The 21,225-nt window shown below is 32.9% G+C and overlaps 1 protein-coding gene across 4 annotated transcripts in view; it reads left to right on the top strand.

The window, feature by feature from the left end:
- MTREX (Mtr4 exosome RNA helicase) overlaps positions 1 to 21,225 on the top strand; it is a 100,947-nt gene that overhangs the window by 44,151 nt on the left and 35,571 nt on the right. For all 4 annotated transcript variants that reach the window (XM_081306665.1, XM_081306664.1, XM_081306666.1 and 1 more), the window contains 4 exons: positions 1,908 to 2,058; positions 8,685 to 8,857; positions 9,611 to 9,679; positions 20,334 to 20,462. In XM_081306665.1, coding sequence (XP_081162791.1) covers positions 1,908 to 2,058; positions 8,685 to 8,857; positions 9,611 to 9,679; positions 20,334 to 20,462 — 522 coding nt within the window. The remainder of the gene's footprint in view (positions 1 to 1,907; positions 2,059 to 8,684; positions 8,858 to 9,610; positions 9,680 to 20,333; positions 20,463 to 21,225) is intronic.

Here is a 21,225-nt window from a genome sequence, read left to right as displayed (position 1 = left end):
GCACTGGGTTTGATCCTCAGCACCACATAAAAATAAATAAATTAATTAAAGATATTGTGTCCATGTACAACTAAAAATATTTTTCATAAAATACAGAAGCAGGGCTAGGGTTGTAGCTCAGCGGTCGAGTACTTACCTAGCACATGCAAGGCCCTGGGTTCGATCCTCAACACCACATAAAAATAAATAAATAAAATAAAGGTATTGTGTCTTAATACAACTAAAATAAATATTTTAAAAAAATACAGAAGTAGAGCTTGGGGTTAGAAATAAACATTTGGCATATTGAAACCCCAGATTTCTTAGAGAAGGTAATACAGAAAATAAAAATAACAGAAAATTAAAACTGAGCCTGTTTGCAGAATTAAAAAATAGCTGAAGTTGTCCAGTTCCTCTTTTCTAAGAGTCTGTTATTTATGCTAAATTTGCCCCTCTTTTGGGCCTTATTGTTAAGGTAAGTGAATAAATTTCCGAATTTTATGGCTCTTGAGGTTTTCAGAGTTAAATACCTTCATTTGATATTCTGGTAAAAGATCTACTTCTTTTTCTCATAAAAGCTGTCTACATACATTTAAAAGTCTGAATTCTAAATGGTGGGTCTGTAGTTCTCAACTTAAGATACCCTGAATAATAGAATTTGCATATTTTACTACACCATTTAGAAATATTTAGCATACCTAGTAAAATTTCTAAATATTTCAGCATATTCCCTCAATGATTTAGTCATTCTTTTATATAATTATATACTTTCATACTTATGAGGTATTAGCATTTAAAAACATACTTCCGAAGAAAACATTGCTTAAAAAAAAAAACAGTTTAGATGTAAAGGTAATATTTTGGATATAAACCTTATTGTAAGTTAAGGTCACACTATTTTAAAATTCCACAATAAAATTTATTGTATTTTACAATAAAATATGCTATCTATTCCTTAGTCTAGCCCTTCTTTGGTAACAGCCACAGTTAGGAGGACAAAAAGGAATTATTGAAATATACATAAAATGGTCTTTAAATTTAGCAGTTTGTTACAGGAATTTCAGGATACTTTTATTGGACTGGAAAGCACTTGCTTCACACATGGAAAGCCCTAAGTTCTCTCTCCAGCACCATCAAAAATAAATAAATAAAAATTTGAAAATACATTTTTTTTAAAAACAATTTTAGTTTTTATTTACTTACAAAATTAAATTCTCACTTATCTGTAAGCGAATTTAAATACAATTCCTTAAGGCATTTTGTCATCCCCCCCCCCACACACTCTCTGTCTCTTCTCTCCTTTTTTAGTATGGGGCATTTTTCTTTCCATTGTCTTTCTCTCTTTCTGAAAATACATTTTTATCTGAGTATCATACCAGTATAATTTTAGTGTGCTGTGTCAATATACATTAACTCATGCTTCACTAACAGATGTAAATTTAGGAACTTAAGACTTGTTTCTCTTACCTGCTATGTATTCATTGCTGGTTGGTAGAGGAGATTGTACTTATCATTGTTAGATCTGATGATACCACAATAATCTGGTGCATTATTAGTCACTGTGCCAGAGGGGAAATGATAGCTTTTCACACCAGCAAGTAAATATGCAGCCAGGACATGTCACTTTCCTCTCAATTTATTAGGGGGCCAGAAAAGCACAATGCTACCATGTGCTTGCAAAGCAGAAAACTAAACACATTTGGCATAGAGTGTTTTAATTACTATTGTCCTAGTGATTTCTTTTTTCCCCCTTCACTTTCCCAAACATCAACTAATTTATCACTTTACATTAGTCAACTAAGGGAAAGAACTAGTATAGTTCTGTAGTATCACATAACATAGATTAAATGATTAAGCATTATAACATTAAAAATGCTTATAAAAATTTATTTAAAAACTTATGAAATTGATATGTTATTCTCTCTTAGGGCTCAGCTGATCCTCTAAATAGTGCTTTCCATTTGACTTACAACATGGTTTTAAACTTACTACGTGTAGAAGAAATTAATCCTGAGTATATGTTGGAAAAATCCTTCTACCAGTTTCAGCATTATAGAGCAATTCCAGGAGTAGTAGAAAGTAAGTATAAAATGACTGTAGCAGAGAAAGTAAGTATAAAATTACTCTAATAACAAAATGACTGCATTGCTGACTGCATTTGGCCACTTTTTTTTTTTTTTTCTAGTAAGGCAAAGCTTGGTCTCTGTATAAAAAAGACTGCAGAACTAAATTCTGGTCTTTTTATAGAGAGGAACATTTGGCAATACATTTTTTCTAGTTGGTTCCACCATAGTACAATTTATTGGTTTAGATACAGATATATGTATCACATTATTCATGTTTTGGAATAATAGTACAACCAAAAGTTTGGCATATTAAAATTTGATTTGTAAGAAACATGTATATTTTAGTCTTAACCTTTTATTACTTCTCATTATGAGAGTGTCACAGCATAAGCTTATGAATAATTATTGAAATATAATGCTTTAATGTGGATTCATTTCACTGCCTTTAGAACTTCTTATTCCTGATGTTAAGATAATGATTTTTAAAGTCCCAAACTAAATTTTCTATGGTAACTACATTCAAATTGTTCATTGATCTTTATAGAGGGTAGTGCGGCAGATCATCATATAGTGCTGATTTAAAAGTAAATAAAGGCAAAAGTTTAAGTTATTGGTTTACATAAATATTATAAAAATAGTTCACAGTTATTGCAAAAAAAGAAAAGTGCAGTAAACAGAAAAGCTAAAACCATTTATAATCTCACACAGGTGGCTGTACAACTACTGTTAACAGTTTTATTTCTTCCATCCTTTCTCATGCTTGTGCTTTTCTTTTTTAATAAGGTAAATACAGTTGAGCTTTTTTCATAATAGTTACTATTGTGCTTGTAATTTATATCATTGCTTATTGTTTATATCATATGTTAAATATTTACCCTATGCCTAGCCTGTATTAAATGTTTTACATTTACTAGCTTGTTAATTGTAGCTTTTTAAAATTGAAGTTCAAGGGACTGGGGTTGTGGCTCAATGGTAGAGAGCTCACCTAGCATGCATGAGGCACTGGGTTCTATTCTCAGCATCACATAAAAATAAAGATATTGTGTCCACCTAAAACTTAAGAATAAATATTTTTAAAAGTAATAAAATAAAATTGAAGTTTAAGTTCCTTTGAAAAAATGTGATTTTTTTGTTGTTGTTGGGTGTGGTGGTGCACACCTGTAATCCCAGAAGCTCAGGAGGCTGAGGCAGGAAGATCACAAGTACAAAGCCAGCCTCAACAAAAGCAAGGTATTAAGCAACTCAGTGATGCCCTGTCTCTAAATAAAATACAAAATAGGGCTAGGGATGTAGCTCAGTGGTTGAGTGCCCCTGAATTCAATGCCCAGTACCCCATTCCCCCAAAAGAAAAATGTGATTTTTAAAATAAGTGCATAATATTTTATTTTGTGAATATACCATTATTTATTTAACAATGAGATTTCTTTCTGTCTCTAGTATGTAGGTCAGTTCTGTTGTTTTTTAAAGTGGGGACTTACAACATGACTTACAACGTGGTTTTAACTTACTACGTGTAAGTAGAGACCCACTCACCCACTCTTTTTTTTTTTTTTAATTTGTTGTTGTTGTAGTAGATGGACAGCATGCCTTTATTTTATTTGGTTTTTTCATCTGATGCTGAGTGTTGAACCTAGCGCCTCACATGCCTCACACGCCTCACCCACTCATTTTTATTGTCGCCAAATTAAATGAAGTGTAATGTGCCCTAGAGGAATGGAAAAGGCTTAGGAGATCCAAGAAAGTTAAAGTCTGTCTCGGTGGCTTGCTTCAACAGCACATATACAAAAATTGGAACGATACAGAGAAGATAAGCATGGCCCCTGGGCAAGGATGACATGCAAATTCGTGAAGCAGTTCATATTTTAAAAACAAAAATTTTCTCTCATTGTTTTTAACCTTTGCCTAGATGATAACCATAACTATTTCCCCTTAATACTTCTGGTGTTAGATAAAATCTTTTCAACATATAACTAGAAGGAGCTTTGGCATCATTTTACAGATTTAAAAATGGGTGTGGGTTAGAGCTAGAGAAATTAAGTCAGTGTCTTAAGTTATACATTTGATTTATGGCAGAATCAAGATTAGAATCTTGGACTCCTGCTACCAACCAATCTTTTTAATAAGAGAACAAGAGTATCTCTAGTAACTTCCTTAACTGACATAAAATAAGGATGACAAAAGAATAAAAAACTTGAGCTAGGTGGTTTTAAGACTCACCTTTAAATTTTCAGAAAGTTGTTGAATTTTTAAAGCACATCTATAAAATCAATGGCAAATATATAATTTCATATGTTTTTATTATTTTCTTATAAAAATATATAATTCCATTTGTTGATAGCAAAGAGAAAGTATATTTTTAGTTTTAGAGAACTGTATTTTCTTTTTATATATTTTTTTTAGTTGTTGATAGACCTTTATTTTATTCATTATTTATACATGGTGCTGAGAATCGAACCCAGTGCCTCACACATGTCAGGCAAGGGCACTACCACTGAGCCACAATCCCAGCCCTAGAGAACTGTATTTTTAAGGGAGCTGTAAGTCTCCTCCCACCAAGAATTATGTAATAATAAAATAACAAGATCAAGAAGATTTAAGTATACTTTGGATTTGAGTTTGAATCAAATTTAAGTAAACTTTGGATTTGGGTTTGAAATCAGATTAGCATGAGAGAAGGAAATTCATGAATTTTAGCTCATATCATAGAAATTTCAGATATTTTCATTGAAACGGGTATATGGTTACAATAGTTAAAAAGAATTAAAGTCTTACTAGGCAGCACTTAGTTACGCAAAGTAGGATAATTACACTTATATATACCCAGTGGTTAGACTGGTTTATAAACCGAATAACCAAGAGAAACAGAGATGCGGGTTGGTATACTTACATTTGCTCCCCCCCCCCCCCCCCGCCCCCGTTCATGTAGTCCAACAGTCTACTTTTTATACTTATTTTGCATTTCCATAGAAAATACCTAAGTACATTGGGATGTAGAGGGAAAACTTCACAAATATTTTCTTACTTATTTAAAGCCCTTCTATGACTCTAGCTGAGTTCACATTGTTCATTATGACTTTGACCAAGACTCTGTTACTCACTCTGTAAACTTAAAATATAACCCCTATTTCTCCATTCCCTATCCTCTATTTTCTCAGACCTTAGCTTTTGTATTGCTTCATTTTGATGTAATTCCTGATGTTTACCCTTCCTAGTGTTGCTTCTATACATGCATATCTTCTTGCAGTATACTCAATCCCTACATATGTTTTTAAAGAAATGATGCCGTTTTTCTAATACTTTGAAACCTGAAATGTAGACTATTATTTTTAAAGATACAGAATAAATCTTTATTTAGTAATACAGTGCTTTATTTATTGTTATACATCTTTTCATAGAAGAGATACTTTTAATTTAGTTTACTGAATTATAGTAAAACTAGGATTTCACTGTTATTTTATTGACTAAAAAATGCAGACCTAATTTAATCCTTTTGTTTAGCTTCATTAATTGATTATACCATGGCTAATAGCAGAGCTGTGGAATTAGACATGGGTTTGAGCCTTAATTATTTGTTCTGTGATATTGGGATAATATCTAATGCATCTCATGAAAATTAAATGAAATAATGTTACATGCTCAGTAAGTGCTTGTTGTAATTACTGAGAGTATTACTCTAGATCAGTAAAGCAATTTACACTTGAATCTGTTGAAAATTTTGCATAGTATTGGGAGGGGCAGTTTGTTTCTCAGTCACTCACAGGTCTTTTCTACTTATTTGGTTGCAAACTGTCTTAAGAGTTTATAGGTGTGTTTTAAATGTTACTTCCTAAAATACTGGGGTTCAAGTACTCATAGGATCTTCTACTTTTTACCCTTCATTGAAACCAGCTTCGTATGCTGACGTACTTTTACTCTGAATGTGATAGGAGATATATAGTTGCCCTACCCACTCACTGCTACCACCATCCACAGTTGAACATTGCTTAGTCAGCCACCCATGATCAGCTGTAGGTAAAAATACTAAATGGTCAGAAATAAAATAATTCATAAGTTTTAAATTGCACTCCATTCTGAGTGCCATCATGAAATCTTGTACCATCTTACTCTGTCCGCCCTGGGACATGAATCATCCTATCATCGTTGCTGTATATACTGTCCACTTATTAGTCACTTCATAGCTGTCTGAATTATCATATCTATTATTATTGTATCACAGAGCGTTGAAGAAATAGCACAAAGGTAGTGATGCTGTAAGTTCAGACATGCTAAAAAGAAGAAGGTCATAAATTGCTTCCTTTCAGTATCTTACATTATCACAAAAAGAAGAATGTAGTACAGTAAGGTATTTTGAGATAGAGACCACATTCACATGGCTTTTATTATAGTATATTGTTTATTCTATTTTATTATTATTCTTAATCTTGTACTGTGTTTGATTCATATATTAAACTTTATCATAGGTTTGTATGTTTAAGTTAAAACATGGGATTTGGTACTATCCATGGTTTCAGGCATCTATTGGGGTTCTTGTAACATTACCTCATGGGTAAGAGAGCACAACTTTTTTGTTCTTTCTTTAGCTTTTGAGAAGAGATTAGAGAAATTGAATTCTTTCAATTTGGTGAAAAATCAGGGCTTGCCTATACTTACTGACTTTCTGGGGTGGTATAAAACTGTAGTAAGTCTTAGATACAAAATAATGTGACTTTTAAAATATCTTTAAATATTTTATCTCATTAGTTAAATGATCTAATATAGAAGTAATTTGGAGTAGAGGAAGGTAGGTAATAGGGAAGCATGCAAGCAGATAATTTATTATCTCCTTAAACTCTTTCTGTTAATGCTGTGTTCCAATGAGTGCTTTATTGTGTTACTTTGTAAATTTAGGTGGAAGAGCTGGATTATCATTTCATTGTCCAGTTTTTATTTCATATAACTTCTTAATGACTTCTGTTAAGTATCTTTTTGTAGGTTTTTAGTTTTTTTCTTTTTCTGATAATTTACTGCCATATTATGTGTTGTTATGGACAGTGTTCTAGCCTTTAATGAATTAAATACAATTCCTGTAAGCAGTGATGCAGTTTATTTAAAAGTAACCAGAGCTGGGTATGCTGGTGCATCCCTGTAATTGCAGCTATTGAGAAGGCTGAGGCAGGAAGATCACAAATTCCAGGCCAGCCTGAGCAACTTAGCAAGACCCTGCCTTAAAAATAAATAATAAAATTGCTAGGGATATAGTTTAATAGAGTGCCACTGAATTCAATACCCCAGTATTGCACCCCCCTCCCAATAAAAAAGATCCAGTCATTAAAAAATAACCAAGGTAATGCTTTATACTGAGGGGAATACAAAAGACTAGCTATTTGAGAGAACAGTTTGTGAAATGGTTGATAATAGTATTACAATTAGCATGTGTGAGACCCTGAGTTCAATCCCTAGTACTGCCAAGAGAAAAAAAGAAAATGGGAGAGAATATTTGCAAGTTATCCATCTGGATAATCTGTCTAGTATCCAAAATATATCAAGCACTGTTACAACTCAGCAACAAAAGGCAACTCAATTAAACATTTTTCTAACTTATGTAGAAATAGCCAAGAAACACAGGTGCCCAACATCATTAGTCATAAAGGAAATGTAAATCAAAACCACTTCAGTCACTGAGGTGAGTTTTTTTTTTTTTTTTTTTTTTTTTTTTTTTAAAGTAACTATACAATTTTCTTAATGCTATAGGTACTATGGACAATAGTTTGGCAGCCATCCTCAACAGATTAAATACAGAATTACTTTGTGACTCAGCAACTCCACACCTGAATATATATTCAAAAGAATTGAAAATGTGTTCATATAAAACTTGGTCTCATATGAATGGTCATAGCAGTACCATGAACAGTAGCAAATATGTGGAAACAATCCAAATGTTCATCAGCTGGTAAATGTGTAAACAAATGTAGTATATTCATGTAGTAGAATATTATTCAAACATAAGTCATGAAATACAGATACAAACTACATCCTGGATAGACCTTGAAAACAATGCTAAGTAAAGGAAGCCAGACACCAAAGGCCATATATTGTATGATTCCATCTATATGAAATATGTAGAATAGGCAAATGCATAGAGAGACATAAAGTATAGAGAGAAAGATTGGCAGAAGCAGGAATAAGGAGTATTTGCCTAAAGGATATGGAATTTCCTTTGGAGGTAGTGAAAAAGTTCTGGAACTAGATAATAGTGGTAGTTGGGTACATTGTGAATGTACTGAATATTACTAATGGTACAATTTCATGTATATTATGCCACAATAAAAATAGTTTGTTAACAGTGGGTTGGAGGTATAATGAAATGAGTTAAGAAAGGTGGTCAGCACTAGAAGCAAGATTAGGGCAGCAAGTAGAATCCAGTATAATTTGATTAACTAAGAGATAAGTTGGAGACAAAGAAGGTAAATCTTAACAGAAGGGGGAAAAACGAGACATCATGCCCCACAGTCATCTCTGAAGATCTTTTCCTTAAAACATCTAATATAATCTATGCAAACTAACTTTTCCAAATGTAGTTCTAGTGGGAAAATAAATTTCTTGGTTATAATTTATGTAAGGTATATAATTTTTTATATCATGTATGTGTTTTATTTACAGAGGTAAAGAACTCAGAACAACAGTATAATAAAATAGTAATTCCCAATGAAGAAAGTGTAGTAATCTATTATAAGATTAGACAGCAACTTGCCAAACTGGGTAAAGAGATTGAAGATTATATTCATAAACCAAAATACTGCTTACCATTTCTACAGCCAGGCCGTTTGGTAAAGGTATGTCTTTGTTTCTTCACAAAATATTTAACTATTTGAATATTTAAAAATATTCGGATATTGTAATATTTTCTTTATCTTGATTAAATGCTTCTTGCTACAATGGTTTCTCTATTAGTTATATTATTTAACTATTTCACATTGCTCAGGTAAAGGCCTTTTTTTAAACTTTATTTATTTTAATTAGGTATATATGACAGCAGAATGCATTTTGATTCATCGTCCACAATTGCAACACAACTTTACATTTCTGTGTACACAGTGTAGCAGTGTATGAGACATATATGACCATATGTGCAGTCATATGTGTCTCTAGGGTAATAATGTCCATCTGATTCCACCATCTTTCTAGGTGAAGGCCTTTTAATCACCACCAGTTTTCATTGTGGGGAATATAATTTGAAAAAGTCTTAGGGTTGCATATAAATTATTTTCAGTTATGAAATATCTTTAAAATGAGGCCATTTTAATTACTAGAAAAATTTATTAGATATAAAAAGACTTGAAATACACTGACATTTTTAGCATTTGTTTGCCAACTGAGACATTTCCTGTTATTGCTATTCTAGGGTCTATGAAATTTGCCATTGACTTTTTTCCCCCCTGTAGTATTAATGTCTTGTTCCTGAAATTTAGCAGTGATTTTTAACAAATATTAGGAAATTCAAGTTTTATTAGCCTATAATATAAGACCTGGAAGACTACAATTGTCTTTTTTTGATGTAAACATTATTATTTTTTGCTGTCTTTCAGGTAAAGAATGAAGGAGATGATTTTGGCTGGGGTGTAGTGGTGAATTTCTCAAAAAAGTCAAATGTTAAGGTAAACCAATTTCCTTTGAGTAAAATTTCATATATATTGTTGTTATTGAAATGTTTTTTAAGACTCATGAAGATCATCTAAATATAAATTTACCCTAAGAGGAGAAGTAATAAACTCTTACCTTAAGGAATTAATGTTTTGAATAATTTAAATTTTATACCCCATAGTTAATTTTAAAGCATTTCATCACATCGGAAGGAAACTTTTTTATCCCTCACTTTTCCTCAGCCCCATACTACTGTTTGTCTGTTTTCTATCTGCATAGATTTGTCTATTCTGGAAGTATCATGAAATAAATTTTATATAATATGTAGCCTTGTGACAAGCTTTTTTGACAGTATAATGGTTTCAAGGCTTATCAGTATTTCATTCTGTTTTATGGCTAGATAATATTCCAGTATATAAGGATATACCTTATTTTGTTATCCATTTATCTGTCCACTGACATTTAGGTTGTTTATACCTCTTGGCTGTTATGAATAATACTCATGTAAACATTTGTTTACAGGTTTTTAGTGAACATAGGTTTTAATTTCTCTTGGGTATATACCTAGGAGTGGAATTACTGGGTTCTTTGGAAACTGTATGGGGTAAGTGGTTGAGGAACTGCCAGATTGTTTTCTAAAGTAGTTGTACCATTTTACATTCCCATCAGCAATGTATGATGGTTTAGATTTCTCAGCAGTCTTACTACACTTACTATGTGACTTTTTAAATTCTGTTTGGTATGTAATGGTATTTCATTATGGTTTTGACTTTATATTTTCCTGATAACTAATGATGTCCGAGATCTTTTCAGCTTCTTATTGGTCATTTGTTTATACTTTGGAGAAAAATGTTTCAGATCCTTTTTCTGTTTTCAAGTTAGAGTTATGTGCCATTTTATTGAGTTATATGAGTTCTTTATGTATAGACTATTTATAATTTTATCAGGTGCATGATTTCTTTTTTTGTTAGAGTATCAAGTAATTTTATTTAAAAAACTTTATTGATTGCTCACTTTTCTAAAACATGAACTGAGAACACAACAAACTCATCCAAGAGTCACTAATCTTTGGAGGACAGAATGAAGCCCTATACAGGGAACCCACAAATGTTTTTCCTATGCTTAATGTCTTAGCTTTTGTGTTCACTCCAGGCTTCCATGTTTTGTCACCTCTGAAAAGGGGAAGGACAGTGGTTAAAAGAATTATGTACAAGAGGGTCACAACCAACTTTTAGCTTATCTGATGCTAATGACTTGTACATTCTAGTTTCTAACTTTGAGAAACAGTATTGGATAAGCACTGTCAAATACCTAATCCCTGCTTACATTTACTATTCTTATTCTTTCAGTCACCTTTGGAATTGGTTTTTCTTTTATTGCAGCTTCTGTTTATCCTGGAGCACAAACCCTGAAATGTATGTGTAGTGTCCATGTTGAAATAAAATGTTATTTCAGGCCCACCCTGGTGACTGTAGTGTTTATACTCTGTAGTGTGTATTGGGTATCATACCCTTGGTCATGCTGATCAAGTGTCAGTCCAATGCAAGGGGCACACAGGGACAACTTTTCCACTGTCAGTCTTGTTCCCTGTTCTATGGTCCTTGGACATTACTCCACAGTCAAGGTAAAAATTTTGAATTCACTGGCCCTTCCCTGCCAATTGAAATTATGCTCTTATAGATCAGGGATCTACTTCCTTGCCGTTAATTCAGTGGAGTTTTCAAAAGGTGTCAGGAATATTCTTTGGACACGTCCTGGGATGGGGCTGGAGGGTCCTGGCTTTCACTCTAAGGAGAGGGTTCCAGCATAGCTGATTTTTTCTGGGTCATCAGAAACTCAGGAATTGCTTTTTAGATTGTGGTCTGAATATCTAGTTTAGTTTTGAGTCTACCCCCTGAGAAGAAATCCTGTCTTTGATTGCCAGGCTGTCCCAGCAGAAGCTGTCAAACAGGTCCTCACTCTTGAGCTGCTCCATGATGTTGCTGGCAGGGTTGGGGGTATAAGGCAGGGCTGGTGGTGCCCCCACATTGCCCTCCAGTCCTTTACCCTGTGCCTGCAAGGGAAACAATCTGGCTTCTGCCCTGGGACTGAGAGCCCCACTGAGTTTATGATGGCAGAGGCAACAGCAGAAGAAGCCACCCACAGGTGTATAGTTCCAAACATTGTCTGTTTTGTGGGTTGTCTTCACTCTCTTGATAGAGCTCTTTATAGTATAAAAGTTTTTAATTTAATGGAATCTAGTTTTGCTTTTTTTCTTTTGTTGCTAATGTTTTTGGTGTTATCGAGACCACTACCAATATCAAGGTCTTGAAGATTTACCTATTTTCTTCTAAGTATTTTATAGTTTTAACTCTTACATTTAGGTCTTTGATCCTTTTTGAATTAATTTTTATGTATGTTGTGTGATAAGGGTGCAAATTTATTCTTCTCCTAGCACCATAGGTGAAAGTTCTTCCTCATTTGAATCATTTTGGCACCCTTAACAAAACTCTGTTTATGGTAGACTCATGGGTTTATTTTTGGACATGCAATTCTTTCTCATTGATCTGGATGTCCAGTCCTCAAGCCAGCACTTTTTCTACTCTTTCAGAATTGTTTTATTGCCATCTTAAAAATATTAAACCTTCTAATTCATGAACACAGCATATTTTTCTGTTTATTTAGGTCTTAAATTTCTTTTTTTTTTAATATTTATTTATTTATTTTTTTGGGGGGCGGACACAACATCTTTGCTGGTATGTGGTGCTGAGGATCGAACCCGGGCCGCATGCATGCCAGGCGAGCGCGCTACCACTTGAGCCACATCCCCAGCCCCTTAAATTTCTTTTTTTTTAATATTTTATTAATTGTTGATGGACCTTTATTTATTTATATGTGGTGCCGAGAATCGAACCCAGTGCCTCACACATGCTAGGCAAGCACTCTGCCACTGAGCTATAGCCCCAGCCCAGTCTTAAGTTTCTTTCAGCAATATTTTATTTCTAATACTTTAGTGGAATATTTAGGATTTCCTATATATTGAATCATGTTGCCTACATGATACACTTCTTCCTTTTCAATCTGGATGCCTATTATTACATCTTCTTGCCTAATTCCCCTAATTAGACATTTTAGCAAAATGTTAATAGAAGTGATATCCTAATGTTAGGGGGAAAATGTTAAATGTGATGTTGCTCTTGTTTTTTTGTAGGGGCCTTTCATCAAATTCAGCAAGTTCCCTTTTTTTCTGGCTTATTGGGTGTTTTTATCTCAAAAGAGTGTTGAATTTTGTCCATTATAGCTTATGTGCCTATTAAGATGATCATGTGGATTTTTTTATTCTGTTTTCTATTCTGATGTGACATATTACTTTAATTGATTTTCAGATGTTAAACCAATTTTGGATTCCTGTAATAAATCCCGCTTTGTTGTGCATGTTATTTATTTTGTATATTGCAGGGTCCAGTTTGCAAGTTTGTTTTTGAGAATTGCTCCTAAGAGATACGGGCCTTGGGCTGAGGGTGTAACTTAGTAATACAGTGCTTAACTAACATATGTTAAGCCCTGGGTTCAATCACCAGCTCCATGAAAAAGGAAAAGAAAAATGAGATACTAGTCTGAAGCTTTCTTGTGGTATCTGTCTTATCAATGAGGTAATGTCAGTGTCATTAAATGAGTTTAGGAAGTGTCTCTCTCCTTCTATAAATATTTTAGAAGAATTTTTTAAGAATTGATATTTAATCTTTAAATATTTAATTGAATTTGGCAGTGAAGCCACCTAGCCCTAGACTAGTTCTTTGTGGGTATTTGTTTCCCGGATATGACATATTCAGATTATCTGTAACATTATTCAGTAACATTTAGAAGTTTGTATCTTGTTAGGAATTTAGTCTTTTTCATCTTGATTATGTAATTTATTCATATACAATTAAAATATTGCTTTATAATCCATTTTATTTCTGTAAGGTTGTTCATAATATCTCCACTTTCACTTCTGATTCTAATAATTTCAGTCCTCTCTTTGAGCAAAGGTTTTCAGTTTATCTCTAGGTATTTTCTAATTTCCCTCTTAATTTATTCTTTGACCTCTTGATTAGTTAGGAGTGTGTAAATTTCCATATATTAGTGAATTCTCCAAATTTTTTAAAAAATTTCTTTCCATTTTTATCAAGAACATACTTGGCATTGTTTCATTCATTTTGAATGGATACAGGTTCGTTTAATGGTCTAACATAATGTTCTATCCTTCAGGTTTTCTGTGTGTAGTTGAGTAGAATGGATATTCTGCTATGTGGGGTGGGATATTATAGAAATGTCTCTTAAGTCTAATTAGTTTAGGGTGTTGTTCATGTTTGATATAGCATATACATTTGAATGGTTGACTTTTGCATGATATATCTTTTCCTTTCTTTTATTTTCTGTCATTTTCATATCAGTAAATTTGATGTGTTCTCTGCTCCTATATACAGAATATAGTGTGATCTTGTGTTTTTATCAAACCTAAAAGTCTATTTTTGGGGGTTGTTTAACCCATTCACATTTAAAAAGGAATAGTTGAGTTCATATCTGCCATTTTGTGTTTTATTTTCTGAGTCTCATGTCTTATTTCTTCTGTTTTTCCTTTTTTGCATTAAATGAATATTTTGCATTGTAGCAGTCTAATTTCTTTTCCCAATGTATTTCCTAGTGATTGCTAGGTTTTTCCATATACATTGTAAATTACATCAATAGGCCTTAGATTTGTACCAAGTTATTTCCAGTGAGATATAGAAACATGATTTCTATTTATCTCTACCTCATTTTCCCATCTCTTTACCCGCTTAGATTCTCCTCCTCCTCCTTCTCCCCCTCCCTCCCTCTTGTTTCTTTCTTTCTTTTTTTTTTTTTTTTTTTTTTTTTGCAGTGGTAGGGATCAAACCCAGAGACTCATATATTTTAGGCAAGCATTTTACCATTTTTCCTCTTTTTATGGTATTGTTGTAACACATATCTATAAATGCATTGTTATAATTATTTCCTTAGTATAATTTACAGCTTTTCAGTATTTTTGGTGTTGGAAATCCAACACAGGGCCTTGTGCATAAGAAGCACCTACTTTACCACTGAGCTATAACCCCCAGCAGTTTTAATGGCTTTGAAGAAGCTTAAAGCTTTTAGAAGAGAGAAGAGAAAAATTATTTTTGTAACTATAGTTATACTAACATTTATCATTTCTTGGTTTCTTATGGATTTGAGTCATCCGAAGTTACTGGTTTATCCCAGAAGAGCTTTGTTCCCACCACCTCTTTTGTGCTGCTAAATACACTGCATTTTGATATATTATAGCTTAATAAAACAGTATATACATACTGTTTTTACATTGCTTCTTCAATAACTTAAAAGGAAAACTCATTATTACCTCTCTCTGTTTGTGTCGGGGGGAATTCATATAAATGTCTGGTGTCATTTGCTCTCAGACTGAAGAACTTTATTTAGTATTTCTTTTGAAGCAGGTCTGCTAGCAACAAATTCTCTGTTTTTGTTTATCTGGAAATGTTTTTATTTGGCCTTAATTTTGGAAATTTTTCTGAAGAATTCTCAGTTAACAGTTGTATTTTATAATTCGGGGTTTTTTTTGTTTTTTCCTTTGATATGCCAACCCACTGCTTTCTGTATTCCATTATTTCTGCTGAGAAGTTTCTGTTCATCTTGCTGGAGTATTGTAAGTGTTGTGCTGCTTTCAAGATTTTCTCCTCATGGTTTGTCTTTCTTCATTTTTACTGTGGTAAATTTCTAAGTATAAAACTCTGCTGTGTACTTCTTTGCATTTATCCTAAGGTAGAGAAAATTATATGTAGATTAAATATTTTTCCCCCTGTAAGTTTGGGCAGTTTTCAACCATTATTTTGAGAAATTTTTTTCTCTTCCTTTCTCTCCAAACCCTCCTTATATGTATAGTTTTGAGTTTATTGGTGTCCCACATTTCTATGACATAGACTAAGTTCATTATTTTAATTATTCCCTTTTCTTTGAATTGAATAATCTCTATCCATCTGTCTTTAAGTTTACTAGTGATTTCTGCTGCCAGTTCAGATCTATCATTGGGCCCCTCTAGTGAAAAAAAGTTTTTTTTTTTCATTTCAGTTATACTCTAAAATTCTAGAATTTCCTTCTGAATCTTTTTTTATAATTTATAATTTATCTCTTCATTGATATTTTCCATTCAACACCACATTGTTATACCTTTTATGTTCCCTCATACAGTTTATCAAACATCCAGTTTCTTATATGCCTCTATATATTCTTGGTACATGGGTCATAGATAATAATTGCCTGTTTCTTTGTACATTTCACTATTTTATTGGAAATTGGACATTTTAGATAGTATTGTAAGTCTGGGTATCCTTCTCCCTTGATTTGTTTTGTGCCTATCTAAATTATTTGAGTGAAGTCTCTTGTATCCCACTTGCCTCCTTTACACCACCATCATTAAACCTTTTAGGTTGCTTCTGGGTGAGTAGGGGGAACATAGCCGAGAGAGAGAGAGAGAGAGAGAGAGAGAGAGAGAGAGAGACACACACACACACACACAGACACCACCATCATTAAACCTTTTATGTTGGCTTCTGGGTAAGTAGGGGGAACATAGCCTAGAGAGGCAGCGGGGAGGGAAAGGGAGAGAGAAAGAAAGAAACTAGGTTTATTCTGCAAAGTAGAAAGCTTACAATTTAGTTTATAGCTCTCATAAATATATAGGTCTTTGAGTTCTTTTCCTTACTATTTCCACCATTTTTTAGTTCCCTTATGCTTGAACTTTCCAAATATTTCTTTGGGAAAGTATAGCTGCCTATTTGAGGGATTGCCATTCTTCCTTGGAAAAAAATCTCTAGAGCCAAAGATCTAAAGCTGGGAGTGAGGGCATTGTCTCACTTTGATATGAGTAACAAACTTGCTTTTAGGAGCTGAGGGCTGGGTTGAGGATGGTTGCAATAACCTCAAATCTTCCCAGCTTACTTCTCCCAACATGAAACCCAGTACCTTATAAGGCAAGGGAAAGGCTGTTGAGACCCTTAATTCTCAGCAGCACCACATCCAAGAATGGAACCTTTGGCTGACCAACGGATGCTGAAGAAAAGATCCCTGCTCTTCAGCCTCTCTTGCCCAGAACTTAGCCTCAGCAACAAGTAATTGGGAACAAGATCAGAAATGGCATTCACCTGAGTACTGTGGGGAGAGGGAACTCTCCTGTATTTTTGGATTCACCAGTCTAGAGTTTCTGCTTCAAGCATGGGAAGAGTGAGAGAAGGAGAGAGTAGGGATCTGTTGTTCTCTCTGAATTTTAGCAGACTTCCTTTTTTTTTTTTTTTTTTTTTAGAGAGATAATTTTTTAATATTTATTTTTTAGTTTTCGGCGGACACAACATCTTTGTTTGTATGTGGTGCTGAGGATTGAACCCGGGCCGCACGCATACCAGGAGAGCGTGCTACCGCTTGAGCCACATCCCCAGCCCCAGACTTCCTTTTTTAAAAAAATATTTTTTAGTTGTCAGTGGACCTTTATTTATTTATTTATTTTTAATGTGTGGTGCTGAGAATCGAACCCAGTGCCTCACACATGCTAGGCAAGTGCTCTGCCACTGAGCCATAACCCCAGCTCCTTAGCAGATTTTCTTGATAGGATGTTTCTTGTTTGACATATATATTCTCTAAGAACACTTCCAGGGACATTAAATGGTTGGTTTTTCAAATTTTCTCCAATTTTGCTAGGAAGTGAATTTGCAGAGCTTTTTACATTACTGTAGCCAGTACTTTAGTAAATCTAAGATTTTATATATTTTTAAAAAATTTTTTTTAGTTGGACACAAAACCTTTATTTTACTTTTATGTGATACTGAGGATCAAACTCAGTGCTACGCACGCACTAGGCAAGCGCTATACTCCTGAGCCACAACCCCAACCCCTAAGATTTTATATTTTTTGGGAGAGAAAAGTTTTAACTAATATAATTATGTGTAGACACACTATAGCCAGAGTTTTTAAAAATTATTTACCTCCATTGATCCTTAATCCATGTATAAAAGTTGTACTACTCAATGAGAGTTCTTTTAGGTAGAAGTAGAAAGAAGATTAGAGTGGAATACATTCATTTTTTTCTGTTTAAATTGGTAAGTAATTTTTCTATTGAGCCACTTGTATTTGTCTTTTCACTAAAAATGTGAAGTGTATTAATTTTAGAATTAGGTAAAAAACACTAATCTAAATATTTTTGTGGCCAATAGATTTTGACATCAATGGAGAAAAATATACACAGTTGAATAGTTTGATTCATTTTAAGGAAATACAAATTTAACTTTGAACATTTCACATTTTTTATGTTCTACAGGTTTAGAATTATCAAAATTACACTTTAATATGGTAATTTCAATTTATAGAAAGAAATTAGTCACATTTTAAAAAGAACGAAGAGAAGTTAGGAAAACGTAAATTCAATTATGATTAAAATAGAACATATGAACAAAATTTTAAAAAAATTTAAGGTCTGACAATTATTGGAAAACTTAAACAACACAATAGCTGTTTTTTATTATGTGAAAGATGATGTTGATCCATCTTACAGCATGTTAGGTGAGAAAAATTTTATAATCTTAGTAAATATTTTCAGTAGCAAATTTTTATTTAGTGTTATAATTAAGAAAGCTTTCAAGTGTCTTCAACCTTAGTAACACTTGAGGATATTTGCATAATGTTGTTTTAAGTGGTAGCTATATGAAGGCAGATGATCATGTATGATATGTTTCAGTTATCTATGTGATTGTTCTATAGATGGAGAATACTTAATTTATTAAAATCTAAAGAATTGTCTATAACAGTTCTAGTTATCTAGAAACATTAAAGATTGCTCCTAAGTCTTAACAGTTTTCTTTTATCCAGATATCATATGTTCCCTAACACTTTGGAGTTAATTCATTCTTCAAACTATACAATACAACTTACTTAGAACCTCTAAGGTTCATTTCACCCTCTGAAAAGGGAACATGACAATCACTGAGATGCTTTATAATCTTTGGCTTCTGAAGAAGAGTTGACAGTTGGTCATAACTTTGTTTAGCTCATTGTTTATAAAATTGATTTCTAAACTACTAGGCTGTATGATCTTTGCAGACAGATTATCTAAATCATAAATACATCTATTTTTGTTCTTGTCTAAATCAAGCTGAGTTATGTGTTGAAACTTCTTAAATAATCTCCTTTTGAAAAAGTTGATGCTGGGAAAAAACTAGCTTGTTTTCCTTTTGGATTGGAAAATGGAGTTTATTTTTTTTTATTATTATTTTTATTATTTATTGATGGGCCTTTATTTGTTTGTTTATATGTGGTGCTGAGAATTGAACTTAGTGCCTCACACATGCTAGGCAAGCATACTACCACTAAGCCACAATCCCAGCCCCGGAGTTTATGTTTTTTTTTTTTTATTTTTTTTTTTGTAAATCTGAAAATTCTAATTGTGTTTATGGTTTGTGTTTGCAAGTATGTTTTACTTTTGTTAAATATTTGTTAGTTTTTTGCTGAAATAGTTTGTAGATACAGATTCATTTTCATTTATTGACAGATTTTTATTTTGTAATGTCTTGGGTAGAAGCCAAGTCTTTGCCATGTTCCCCTTCAACCAAAGTAATTTTCCTTTTATATATTTCATGCAAAAAGAGATTATTTGAATATTTTACTAAAGAGTAAGGAGTAATTCTTTTTTGGGGGGGGGGATTGAACTCAGGGGCACTTGACCACTGAGCCACATCCTTAGTCCTATTTTGTATTTTATTTAGAGACAGGGTCTCACTGAGTTGCTTAGCACCTCGCTTTTGCTGAGGCTAGCTTTGAACTCAGAATCCTCGTGCCTCAGCCTTTTGAGCCATTGGGATTACAGGTATGCACCACCATGCCTGGCAAGGAGGAATTCTTTACTGTAACAAAAAAGATCTATTACTGTTTGAAATTACCAAACAAATTATCATAGTACAAAAGATGTGATTAGTCCTGAGATCTAGAGATATAAAAAAACAAAAAGCCAGGCATGGTGGCACACACCAATAATCCCAGCAGCTAGGAGGATGGTGCAGAAGGATTATGAGTTCAGAGCCACCTTTCAAGGCTCTGAGCTACTCAGCAAGACCCTGTCTATAAGTAAAATATTAAAAAGGGCTGGGAATGTGGCTCAGTGGTTAAGCACCCCTGGGTTTAATATCTGGTACCAGGAAAAAAAAAAAAAAAAGAAGACGACTTTGTAAAATGATATGAAATCACATTATAGAAGTGCTAGTACACTGAATAGTAAAATCTGCTTTATCTATTTTGCTTGTTTAATTAGGGTGACTTGGATATTTTATTATTTTGGTGACTTGGATAATATTTTTTTATTTTCTGATACTGATCATTTTAATTTATTTTTCCAATTTTTGCATTTTATGTCACAGTGGTCTTACTATTAAATTAGAATTCATAAGTACCAAGTTGTTGCTGTGTTTTCTCATCCAGTGGCACATGTTGAAGAATGCTAAAACAACCTTCATTTTATGAAATAATCATTTATTGCACAATGTGTGACAGTCATAATGCTAAATGCTGAGAAAACAGATCCTGTATACATGGAACTCAGAAATTTTGGGTCCATTTTTCAAGAATTAATGAACTTTCTTTATCCTCTTTTCCTAGCCTAATTCTGGTGAACTGGATCCCTTATATGTAGTAGAAGTACTTCTGCGCTGTAGCAAAGAGAGCTTGAAAAATTCAGCTACTGAGGCTGCAAAACCAGCTAAACCTGATGAGAAAGGAGAGATGCAGGTTTGTACTTTCTTAGGCTTCAAATACTTTGTGAATTATTTTTTTATCACTGGAGTTTTAAAATGTGATTATAATGAGCATAGTGTCATGATTTCTAAATTAGAAGGCTTATTAAGGTATTTTGGCATACATAATTAGAGCCTCTAATCATGAGGATGATTAATGAGATTTTAGTTATTTATTTTATTAAATTATGACCAGGTAATAGTAATAGTAATAAAGATAAAGACAAATTAATAATTTAAGTTTCACACAAAGCTGCATTTTATGAGAGCTGTGAATATTTGTCATTATCACTTGTGACTGATTTTACAGTTTGAATCCATTTGTGATGTGTATTTCATTCTTATGGCAATAATGGTTGAAATAATGTTTCAATAATGAGAAATTTCTTCCCAAGTTTTCTAAGTTAAAATAACTTTTTAAAAATATATTTTTTAGTTTTAGGTGGACACAATATCTTTGTTTTATTTTTATGTGGTGCTGAGGATTGAACCTAGTGCTTCACATTTGCTAGGCGAACACTCTATCACTTGAGCCACAACTCCAACCCTAGTTAAAATAATTTAATTTACTCATGCTTTTATTAAATTTAAGACATTTGACTCACCACATGAGATGCCTGTATTTCCTGAATGTTTTTTATTTTCATATTGGTATAAATAAAATAATTTTTTGCAAAATATTTTATCATAGATTGCAAGTATCTCCTTGAAATCTAATATCATGGTCAAATTTTGTTGTTTTCAAACGTTGCTTATTA

Source organism: Spermophilus citellus (assembly GCF_964194105.1).
Source record: "Spermophilus citellus genome assembly, chromosome: 1".
NCBI classification, from domain to species: domain Eukaryota; kingdom Metazoa; phylum Chordata; class Mammalia; order Rodentia; family Sciuridae; genus Spermophilus; species Spermophilus citellus.
The sequence above is the reverse complement of the archived record's forward strand: the minus strand, read 5'-3'. Positions and strand labels throughout refer to the sequence as shown.